Source organism: Corvus moneduloides, chromosome Z (genome assembly GCF_009650955.1).
Source record: "Corvus moneduloides isolate bCorMon1 chromosome Z, bCorMon1.pri, whole genome shotgun sequence".
In the NCBI taxonomy this organism is placed as follows: Eukaryota; Metazoa; Chordata; class Aves; order Passeriformes; family Corvidae; genus Corvus; species Corvus moneduloides.
Window position 1 is genome coordinate 48,510,289 of NC_045511.1, and position 12,691 is coordinate 48,522,979.

At 39.3% G+C, this 12,691-nt stretch overlaps 1 protein-coding gene across 3 annotated transcripts in view; it reads right to left on the reverse strand.

Annotated features, from left to right (window-relative positions):
• The window catches only part of SNX24 (sorting nexin 24), an 89,094-nt gene that overhangs the window by 37,982 nt on the left and 38,421 nt on the right, over window positions 1-12,691 (reverse strand). For all 3 annotated transcript variants that reach the window (XR_004237419.1, XM_032095734.1, XM_032095733.1), the window contains exon 2: window positions 5,399-5,482. Coding sequence is in view for 2 of the 3 variants with exons in the window: in XM_032095733.1 (XP_031951624.1) it covers window positions 5,399-5,482 (84 nt within the window). In the remaining variant the exon portion in view is untranslated. The remainder of the gene's footprint in view (window positions 1-5,398; window positions 5,483-12,691) is intronic.

The window sequence follows — 12,691 nt, forward strand, 5'->3', positions numbered from 1 at the left end:
TTACAAGATGATTACTCTCTGGCTGGTAACTCAGCTGATGATTAACAATCCTTTTGTGCTCTGTGGCCCTGTTACATATAAAACATCCAAAACACAATTACTTAATGTGCAGGCATAGATACTGGTTTTAAGTATAAAGCCAATATTACACAGATATACAAAGAATATCTTTGTATAGATACCTTTGTACGAAGGCCACTTTCTTGTGCTTACAGTAGTCCAGTCATACATATTGCTATAAATAATTATAACAATGTCGAAGAATACTAAGCAAAGCCACATATGCATTAGCTGTATTGCTTCAGACTTGTCCCGACACAAACACAGTTATCTGAGGACTATTATTGCCTATAATACTTTCCTGTCTGTAACACTGACCTAATGCCTGTTGACACACTGTGACCTCTATTTCCTGAAAGACTTGAAGATGGCTCACATTATCAAGTAAAGAGTTATTTGTCCAATTGTGAAAAGACAATATGATCTAGAGTATACACTAGTTATTCTAAAATTATAGACAACTTGCAAAACAAGATATGTCAAACTTCAGATTTTTGCAAATTTCACTGCAGTAGTTTCAACACTGTCACCTTCTAGCATTATTGTACTTAAAAGGACTACCGATATTTAATAATGGATAAGAAAATAAGTATAAAAAGATATTTGTGAATAAATATAAACAAATTGTTGTATTTTTAACTATGTTATACACCTTGAAATAATTTAATTCTTGCTAAAATACCTTTCCACATGAGTATAATAGCACTTTTGTTCAGATTTACATATAATACTGTAATGTGAATGGTGCATAGCCTGACAGGCAAGGTTTGTTGTTCATAATCAGGGCAAAGCATAATGGCCTATGCAAACTATTTCATAGAAACCAACAGCTGTGGGTGGTTTCTGTCAAAAGAATAATTTGTACTACTGGTGTAACATGGCAGTCTCGAAAATATTTTAAACCTTTGCCACTACAGTCAGATTGCACATGAAGTGGGGCTTTACTCTTTCACACAACTGGAATCTATGAAAGATTGAACCCAAGAAGGCGGGAAATCCAGACATGTTCTTGGAAACGGCTTTGTTTAAAATATATAATTAATCAAAACATTGATTGGCATTCTTATGAATGATGTCTTCTGTGAGCAACAGTCTTCCTTCCTCCACACAATGCCAGTGAGGCATGCTCTTCTCCAGCACAAGGCATGATCTCCTCATCAGTCTCTACATCCATTTTCTACCACAGCTGTTCTCTACAGAAGCTTTGTTTCTCCTACTCACTACAGACATCTCCAACATTAAGGGCACCTTGAATATGCAGCAAGTCTAAAGAGACCTTTCCAACTGCCATGTACTCACAGCAATTTAGAATTAAATGTACATTTTAAATTAAAGGGGAAGAAAGGAACTAAAGATAAATACCGCATTGGCATGCTGATAGCAAACTGATGCAAATGCTTTCTCTAGGACTTCTATAACACTGAAAGCACTAAGACAGGTTCAGAGCACAAGCTGTTCAACAATACTAACGAAAATTTTACAACTTCAGAAAGTAAGACTTAATAAAAAGGTATATTGCTGACAAAATATGCTCTATGTTTTGCATCTCTGCAGGGGACAAGCAAGGAAAAGTCTCTATCCATTTTCAGAGTAATAAAAACAGACAGCAAGTGAATGAGAAAATGAAACAAATTGAAATGTGGTGCAAAGGTTAGAATATCTGTTTTTCAAGTTTGTTTATTTTGCTGCTATTTCTGCAGAGAGAGAAAGGGGGCATCATTTATGATTTTTCTGGTGTTCTAAGAAGAAATCTCTGCAAAAGGAGTTATTGCAGTGAAAGTGGTGTACAAGAAGATAAATCTGAGAATGAAATTGCAATCATTTGTGGCTTTTATGCGGAGTAATTGTGCAACTCCAGAAATTACAGTGAAGTTAGACCTGCTGTCCCATCTGTCTGGACAGAAGGCCAGTTATGTGATGCAGAGCCTCCACCAGTTCTGCTACCTGTCCATCCTGTGATGGGCTGAGAACAAGCCTGAGTAACCCCTCTGCTTGGGGGATCGTGTCAGTCCTGCAATCGTTGCAGCTGGATGACGACTGTGTGGAGCATGTCACCACACCTCTACGACATGAGTCATCCACCAGGTAAGAGTGGCTCTGGGACATCCAGCTGCCCATGAGCTCCATCATGCTGGAACACTGCAAAGGTGGAGAAAGCACTCAAGAAGGAGTGCTCAGGTGTCCTGTGGGTGGCATCCAGCCTCCAAGCTCATTGAACCACTTCCAGAACCATGCAATTCTCCTCCAGACCCTGCAATCCTGGATCCATCAGGAGATGGAGATGTTTGGCAATAGTGTTGGAAGAGTCATGGTGGAAGACACTATCACAACTGTTCAAATCAAACACAGGATGGATGCAGAGCTGCTGGGCTGGATGCTGGGGGTGTCCCTCCAAAACTGCACAGTGACATTCATGCAGCAGCATGCACGTGTCGCTGTGCAACACAGCAGCAGAAATGCCACCTTCCACTGCTGCTGCTGGGGATCCTGGCAGCCACCCCTCTGCTCCCGTTGCTATTCCTACAGAGCAAGAAGGGCCCCAGGTTGAATCAGGTAAGGCTCTGCACAGGGCTGCCACTTCCAGATGGCACAGTAAATGCTCCTCTGAAGGGTCACAGCAACTCCTGAAGAGAAGGGAAAGAGACCCCCAAGGCTCCTCCAGCAAACAAGAGCCCAGCACCACGTCAGTGATGTTTGGAAGGTGCCTTGGAACATGGCTAAGGGAGGACTGGGCCATCAGCTATGGCATGTGCCAGCCCTCAAAAGATCCCAGCCCCAACTATCCAAATAAAATAAATGCACAAAAATTACAGGAAAAGTCTCAGTGTTACTAACAGTGAAGATTCTATCCTCACCCTTTTTTGCTGGGTAAGATGGAATGTTAATGCTGATGGGTCCTTCTGCTTGTGCCAGGTAGTGTTGCATTGTTTCCCTAAAGGCAAGCACTGCCCAGCTCCACACCTGCATCTCTGCAGCTGGTTCTGGGACAGGTGTTTCCAAGTGGCAGTCTCCAAAGCCAGCTCCTGACCCGTGGCTCATCACCTGGCCTCCGCTTCTCTGTACCTTCCGCCCCATATCCCTGGGCTCTGCTCTCCTACTAGCCTGCACTGCCTGGTGCAGCCTTGCTACGGTAGCGTCCAGATCTCTCCTCTTGCCTTGAGTCACAATTTGGTGCTTCTCTCTACATCACCCCAGAGTCACACCCTGCCACAGCAGCAGCCCCAAGGAGGGGAAGTACAAAGTCCTGGCACTGCGAAGGGACAGCAACAGATGAGGCAGCTGCTCAGATGATGAGCAGCCTGGGAAAGGCTTCTGCCCACAACCACAGACTTTCTTCTCCCTCTTCCAGATCCAGCCTTGGTGTTGGCATTTCTTCTCTGCTTGCAAAGGACCCATCTGCAGGTGCTCAGCAGATAGATGCCAAGTGGCTGAGGAAACTGAGTTTGCTTAGTTTGGAGAACAGGATGATGAGGGGTGACCTCAGTGCTCCTGGAGGAGCGGAAGTGGAGCAGGACATGCTGAGCATTTCTCCCTGGGATCCACTGACAGGACATATGGGAATGGCTCAAAGCTGTGCCAGGCGAGGTTCGGAGTAAATATCAGGAAACATTTCTTTACCAAGAGGGTGATCAAACACTAAAACAAGCTTCCGTAAGAGATGGTTGATGTCCCAAACCTGTTGGGGACATTTGAACAATGCCCTTAATATAATGCTGTAACTTCTCATCATCCCTGCATTGCGTAGGCAGTTGGATGGTATAATTGTTTTATGTCTTTTCCAACTGAAAATGCTCTAAATATTTCTAATTCTAATTCTATACTACACTGCATTATACAATACTATACTAGTCTAACAATAGCAGACTGCCTACTTGGATAGGGTGCATTTTAAAGATATAAATCCTGATTTTTCCCTCTTAATGTTTCCTAGCCTATTTCATTGTATAAACTCTATTCATCTGCTTTACTTTCAATTACAAAATTATTCTCATCTGTAAAATAAAGCACTCATATATCACAAGGCTTAGTGGTGAGTGAGTGAGTTATTTTACTGTTTCTGACACTGTTGCTTATTTAATTTCATATTCAATGTGACAATATCTCAGACATATCCGTATTAAAACAATAAACAAGGAAATGAGTATTAATAAGTGGTAGATGATATCACTACTGAGGTAAGAAGCAAATAGGCAAGAAGCACTAGCACATCTTAATTATGGTGCAGTAAAGCAAAATGCTCTTGTATTCGGACTTTTGATGGCCAACAACACAGATGGATCAATAGCTGCCTTTTGCTCAGACAAGTTTGCTTAAACCTGTACACCTGAGAAGCCTGGCAAAATCACCCTCTGTAGCACCAGGTAAATGCTTCTTTCCTGAGATAATTCAGGACCACCAGCAAACACACTGGTGGGAATAAACTCCTCTGATATGGCACTGGCAAGAGCTGTAAATACCCATGTTGATCTCTGTTGTTTGCAGAGCAAGCTTTTCCATAATGAAAGCAAGCAGCATCAGTCAAAATAGTTGATTGTGCCCATACTCCACTGCCACTCAGACCTACAAACCAAAAGAAGTTTAGTTGACCCAGATCCTAAGACTCAAGCTCTTCATTACAGCCCCACTGCTGGTAATGGGCTGCAATGTTCCTCCAGAATTCTCCTTCACAATACTTGGCCTCCATAAAGAAGAAAAAAATGTAAAGCTTGCCTTTCAGCTGCACAACTGCACAGCAGCATCCACTTCAGCTTGGAGAGAAGAAACCACGCTTTTTCCTTAACATTGGTCAGACCAATTTAAAGAAGTATTAGTGGATAACCAGCCTTGAAAGTACTGAGTTCCCTTCTATATGTTACTAAGATGATTCGGTAGAGAAACTTAGCAGATATTTTATATTACATTAATTGAGATGGTTTACTCAGTCATTTTCGTATCTGGTTTCCTCAGGTACAAAAGTTGTTTCTTCAGCTTTACATGGCAGGTTAGCAATACAATCTATAGAACTAACAAATTATTTGCCCAACTGGAATAAAAAACCCCACTGTATTTATTTGCGGTTGGAATGTGACTTATTTCGTGACTTTACAAGAAGTCACAACAGACAGCATTTTAGCCATACAGCATGTAAACAATAATCAAAAGAAAAGGAGACTTAGTAACACATGAGAAATCAAATCTACAAAACAGAGAAGAAACTGAGTTAGTTAGGAATTAATTTCTAGAGGTATGAATCAAAAGATGTATTTAAGATAAACCATGTATAGTAACAATTACAAGAGAGAGGAAAACATCACAGAGAGAAAACAAAGCTACAGCTTGTAAAGAAAAAGGTCAGTACCTTTTTATGAAGTGCATGGAATTCACTATACCTCTTCTCCACAAAATGTTTCCTTCCACTCATCAGGACTTCTATTTTAAAGACCTGAAAATTATAAATAATAAAAAAAAAGGTAATGTTACTTGCACAAACAGTTCAGTGACATGGATGTGACTGCACATTTTACCACAGTCATTCTAGTAAGTAGTGCCAAAAAAACCCAAGGTCCCTCATGAGTTGCAGAAGTACAGCAGTGGTTAGTGGTAAACATGGCTGAATCTTCTGTTAACAAGTTTGTTCAACAAACATATAAAAAGACAGCTTAAGCCTGGGCTATATGCTTTACATTAAAATTAAGCATTAAAATACCTACAGTAAATATCTATATTTACATTTTTTTCTGGTATTAAAACATCAGAAAGATGTAACATACTTTGAAGTAATTAAAAAAATAAAAAAGAATGGTAGGAAGAGAAAAAAAAACAGGGAGAAAAGAAATAGAGTTTCATTCTTTTTCCCTTCTTACAATATAGTGTACTAATACATTCACACATGTTCAGTAAGAGCTGGATAATATATGCATTATGGTATGCATGGAAATAGAGAAATAAATGCAAGCACCATACTGTATGTTAATTTCCTCCTAACCTACAAATTCATCTCTAGTCTCAATGGAACTTGTGCTACGTACACTCTAGGAAAAAACAGAACAAAACACAAACATGGCAAATGCTTGTTTTCCTTGTGTGATACATGTGACAGCTTTTGTTGCTGCCTATGGAAGGTTGAAAGGCCAGGAGAAGCAGCTCTCTGGATCCACTAATTAGTAGCCACTGACATGACATTTTCTTGATTCTCAGGTCAGCAGGTCAGTTTTGAGGGCAAGTGATGAGAAATATTTTGAGGTACTCAAGAAAATATGGTCTGTTAAATGAAGACAAAATCAGCAGAGAAGTAATACAGAAAAGGTGCCTGTTCTATCTAGGAGTTCTTTGTTTTCTGTTTTGCTCAGAAAATGCTGGAAATAATTATCTTCAGGACAATGAGAAACAATGTTCAGCACAGATGATCACATCAAGACCCAAAACTTAGCCAAATAAAATGTTCTTTGAAATAAATTTGCAAACAGTGTTTGTGCCTGAATGCAGAAAAAAGGCTTTTCTGTCACAACATGCCCAGCTAGCATTGATCAGAGCAAACACTGAGATACTGTACTGGATAAACACTTCTATTGTCCACTAGAACCTGCCTTTCAGACAGGTCAAAATGCTAGGGTTTTCACTGACTAGTCAAACAACATTAAAAACAGACAGCGTTTTATTTAACCCAGACTGAAATGCTTTTACCTTTGTTTGAATGCAGTATGGATAGGACCACAGTCATTTCACACCAATATTTACATTACCAAAATTCGTTTGGATGGCTGTAATAACTTGTGCTACATTCTATGTCTTCAAATAGGACTATGTCTGTGTCCTAAATGTATGAGCAGACAACCTTATTTGGGTGCACTGATTTTTTTTCCCCCCTCCTATCTATTTGGACTACTTTGGAAGAACAGCAAGTGGCTACATACACATGAAAAAACTCCAAGGCACCCTGAGGAATATTTTATAAGTTCAGAGTTGTAAAGAGAATCACATGCAAAGGAGAATCAGTGTAGACATTTTTCTTTAGTTAAAATTTAACATACTAATTAATTGAGAGGAAAATATTATTTACATTTCATATTCTACACACTATATGAAAGAAATAGTTCTGCAAGGAACAATTTGTTTTGGATTGCACAGGAACAAAGGAGTTTCAAGGATAACTTGTTAGAAAGAATGTATAAAAAACCATGAAAGTAGCTAAGTGAAAAGTGACCATGGGTGTCCAGCTAAGGTGTTGCACCAGTTTTGAATTTACTTGATATTATTGCTACACCTCAGTCTGCTAAGAGCCACTCACTACTTTAAGGTTAGCACTTCTGTCGGCTACAGGGTTTGCCAAGCAATTTGGAGAAGTCTAAGAGGCTCCTGCCTCAGCTATAAGCACTCCCTTGCGAGGTAACTTTCCTGTAAATCACAGGTTGGCGCCTGCAGTCCCATTTCGATTTTATTCATATGTCCACCTTCAGAGAAATAACTGTCCCTCTGAAATCTAAAAACCCATCCTCTCATAAAGGAGAATAGTTGGAATATGTGAAAGGAAATATACATCCCTATGTGGACCTTCTTTTCAAAGCATGTATCTATTTTGTTCTGTGTTTCATCACTTGTTAAGGAACCACATAAATGGCTTCAGAACACCAAAAATATGCTGCATTTATTCTTCCTCCTGTTTTAATTACAGTTTCATCATTTTTGCTAACATCATGACATTGAACAATATATTTGACAGTTACTTTCGCAGAAGATGCAAGAAGAAAGAAGCACAGCTTTGCATGCAAAGTAATGTTATTTCAAGATAGAGATACTGCCACCCTTACACCCCCCACTCCTTGCACCAGTATAGAGGCTTTAACTTTGCCCCTCACTACCCAGAGGCCTCAGATCCAGCTTTATGAGACACCTAAAATTTACAAAACCAAGAACAACTCTGCTATGCTTGAAGTTGAATATTACTGTTTGAAAACAAAACAGTGCAAATGATGTTTCTAATCTGTGGCACCTATACTTCAGACATATAAAGCAATTATAAATAAGAGGACAACCCAGAAATGTTTTTGCTTCATTTAAATCTAAATACTAAACTGATTTACAAAGTAACTTGTAAAGCAGAAATGCAAGTAACTGAAATAAAACAATTGTGTTTACGGACTTTGTATTATTTAATGACTTTATTTAGACTGCATAAATTCCAGGTTTTGCTCCTCACTATTTACCATATCAGAATTCACAAGAGCAAATTAAAAGCATATAAGTTAGTTTTTGTGCCACTGTTTAATAAAACAATGTGTGAAAGACAAAAAGATATATTAAGTTGGGAGAGAGAGATAGGATCTCTTCATGGATACAAAATAGCTACAGGCAAATCTTGTACAAATTTAACTGAGCAATTGCAGGCTCTGGCAGAAAAACAATGTAAGGAAACTGGTGAACATAGATGTAAGTGCCAAAATAAAGACGGAAGAACTATGGGGGGAAAATGCAACAGTGCTAGGAAATTACTTTTCTTGTAAAAATGTTAATGTTTTTTGAACAGATAACTCTGAAAAGATATATGACTTTTCATAAGTGACAGATAGTTAAATGAAAAATGCAAGAATAAGACAAACAAAATACTTTTCCCATAGTCATTGAAATGCCAGAAATTACACTGCACTGAACCATTTGCAGTTCACCCTGACTAGGACACAAGGGACCATAGATTTGAAGACACCAATTAGAAAACTCTAAGAGTACTTTGAAACTAGAAACATCTCAGTGTTCTTGGTTGCTGCCACAATAGTTACCAGTGATGTCTGCACATAGCTAGAAGATCATTACCCATTAAAAGCATTCTTCCAACAGACTTTAACCCACATAAATGATGTATGGGGCAAAAACCTCTGAATTGGATATCAGTATGAATAATGCCGATCTTTTAAACTAGCAGAATTGCACAGCTGCCACTGCAATTCATAACCATCAAACTTGTGACGAAAACTTCAGAAGAAGAATTCCTATGGTCTTCGTTAATAAAGTAGTAAAAACTTTCAGGTCCAAGTATAAAACAGATTTACGCATAATTTTTTTTCCTCTTCACTTTGTTCCAACTATATGGATTATATTCAGATGCTGGAAGCCATTTTCTTCTTTTCTTATTGTTAGAAACTATGCCTAATTTTGCCATTTTTCTGAATTTATCTGTTTCTGATCATTACCAAACCTCTAACTGAATGGTCCTTTTTCAATATTTTCAAGAAGAACACATTTCTCTTCTTGCTGCAGAAACTGGACAGTACCACATAGCAATTAAACTGGATTACATATGGGCAAAAAATTGGCACTGTATCACCGCAAATTTCGAGGACAGAAAGCACAAATGGAAAGAAACAGGAACTAATAAGATGTACAAGAATCGCCCATGGTGCCCACAAGTGCATATCATGAATTGAGGGTACCACTGACACTGCCCCCCTTCAGTTCTTACCTATGTCACATGTGTACATCAGATACAAAAAGACATCTTTTATCTGATAATTTGATGCAAAAATATGCAGCTCCAGTAACTTAGTCTTGAAAAATCATACAGTGATGAATTTAACAAAAAAATGAAGACAAGAATGACAAACATGACCCTGAGTAGGGATGAAAACTAAGAAGTATAGTAACATCTCAGCTTGTTTTTCTATTGCATAAGAAATATATAGATGACTGTCACAACACTCATGGAAATTATGTTAGCTACACAGTTTAAAATTACTGTAAGTTAATACTATCATATTGTGCATATTTATACATGGAAAAGTGAATTGCAAGACTTTTGAAAAATTACAGTGGAAAAAGAGATTTGGGGCAGCCTCATTTAGAATACGGAGATACAAAAAACAGGAGCAGAAAAAGATAAATTTACAAAACCCAGATACATTTGTCTAACATTCACCAGGCAAGAAAACCCCACAAAATTCTAGTGTCATGTTTTTATCTCTCAAGACCAAGCCTAGTGACCCTAATACTATTTAATATATTACTTACAGAAATAAATACATCCCTTCAGATGCTTCAATATACTTGACATACTTCTGTCTGAGGAACAGCTAATGCATTCAAAGTGTCAGGAAAACTCAACCTTAAACCTTTGCCACGGACATATGGAAGGAATTCCAGAGCAAATGAAATGACAGCTACGGTCCATGAAACACTAATAAGATTTCCACGTGTTTAGTGTTTCATTATTGCTCAGACAAAGGCACATTTTCTGTCTCAGTTGTGCTACAACTACAACTAGAAGAAGACCGCAGAAAACAGTAGAGATGAAAAGATAACTTTAAGCCTCTTTCCATCCTACTGTTTCAGGGGAAAACAGTATTCTACACAATCAGTAAGAGCACCTGGGTGGTGGTGGTAACCAGAGCTGCATATAGCTGCAACAGCACTTCAGCATCTTAGGAGTGTCAGTGCCTCATGGCAATGCTCCATACTTCTGAATGCCCTCCACAGGAGAGGCGGAGACGAGGACAGTATTCAGAGCCAACTCAAAACTTCAGAGCAGCCTTGATAAAACTGAATCTCACGATCCTTCAAATGAAAACACATTAACTTATTCTGACTTCATCTTTTGGAAAGCAGGGCAGCAAAACTCAGTTGTGCAGTGGGCACAGAGCAGCTCAAGGGCATAAAGGCGGACATGGGTCACAGAGGCACGAGGCAAGGGAAATCTCCAACCATATTCCCCCCAGTTCTAGTTCTACTTTGTCTAGGACCCAGTGTTTACTTTGGTTATCGCCAGCATTTCAAGTTACTGAGACTTGAGACCTTCTGTTCCTTGGGTGAGTTGCTTATAGTCACATCTTTTGACTCCTCTCTCCAGAAATTGCTTTTCTACACAAGCAGCCCTTACATGAGCTCCTGCAGTCTGCCCATAAGGTAAGGGCCCGCTTTCTGCTGCAGAACTGGGAATGAGTTGCGGCACAGTTAAGAAGGAAGCAGTATAGCCCTGAAGAGACCAGTTTGCTCTATTTGGTTTTGCTTGGGGCCCCAAAGAAGAGATGAGAGTGTCTACAAGAGGCAGTAACAGAAAAGAAGCGAACGCTTGAGGAATCAACTGTTGGGAGGGAGTATGAACAGGGACAGAGCTAAGAGTCATCCATCCTTCTGGTATCATCCTCACACATACTGAACTTTTTCCTGATGGCTATGGGAGCAGGCAGGAAGCCAGAGCTGCACTGGGGCAACTCAGCTGGTGCAGACATTTGGGCACCGGTCCTGGCAGCTTCTTCCACCTCCCTGCTCGCCTGGGACAGGTGCTCCTTGTGCCTGCGCCTCACCCTCCAGTGGTACAGCTCTGCCCAACACACATTTCACTTCTACTGAGGGGCCCCAAAGAGATTCAGATCTACTGCATTATCAGTTACAAGATTTGCTTATCTCACCTAAAGTCAGCTCAAAAGCTGGGTTAAAACCTCAAAGAGTCCCTTCTTTCACCCCAAGCACAGTCACGTCTGTTATATGAAATCAGACTGTTTCAATTAGTCCCAAGTACAATGTACAGTATTAAGTTACAGCACAAGGAAAAATGTACACAGTTTTATTGACTATGGAAATGAAAGCTTGATATTATGCAATTATGACACTGCTTTGTCCAGAATTTGTGAGGGAGAAAAACCATGACAGAGAAGTGAAATGTTCACACAGGATTTCCAGAGAGTATTCCAAACGACACCAGCACATGTAAAGCAGTTACCTGACCCATTCTGGCCTGGTAAAGCAGCCTTACTGTTTTAAACACATAAAAGTAGATTTTCTACTGTGACATAAGAGGACAAGTCTGTTGTTTCACTGACTCCTGTTAAATCTCATCTATCTTGGGCTTCGATTGCTAAGAAGAAAACTAAATAAAAAGATGTGTATGTAAAAACAATCACTTGTCCTTATAAATGTGACTCCTAATTCAAATGCCTCCTTACTAATTTATATAACCTTCAGCCACTTGTTTACTGAAAAAGTTTTCTCTTCCCTAACAGTTACCAGTTTTACTGGTACCACTATCTGAGTCAGACTAGTCTGAGTACCTTCCAGAGTGCAGTTCATAGTTTCCACCAACAATACAAAATAGTTAAGGATTATTTCCTTGCACTTCTCCTACACTCTTTTGCAGTATGAGGCTCCCCCAGTCATAAAATGGCAATGTTAGTAGGAATAATGTACAAAAGACGTTTACAGGATTCAGGGATATTCTTCCTGGAGATGGCCTTTTAGAAGTGTATGTCATATTTCTTACGGTTTAGAGGAAGAGATAGTAAAACAACTTATACTGCAACCCAGTCAGGCAGTTTTGTAATTCTTATAACATGGGAAGCTCAAGGGAGGCTTCTACGGAGCTGTCACTGTTGAATGAAAGAGTAGCTGACATGTAAGAGTAAGTAGTTTTCTGATTTTTTCAACTCTCTTTAAACCAATCTTTTCCAAACACATGGTTCATAAAATCCCATAGGAACCTCTCTGTCATTTCCTGAAAAATAACTTACTTGGCTTTCCAAACTAAAAAACCTCTCCCTTGCCAATGATACACTGGCTATGGAAATCTAATTTGTAACCAAACCAAGATGCTAAAAAATCTGACTTGTTTTTGGTATTTTTCTTTACTGGCCCTGCAGAGGACAACTGTTACATAGATGACACCCCTTTA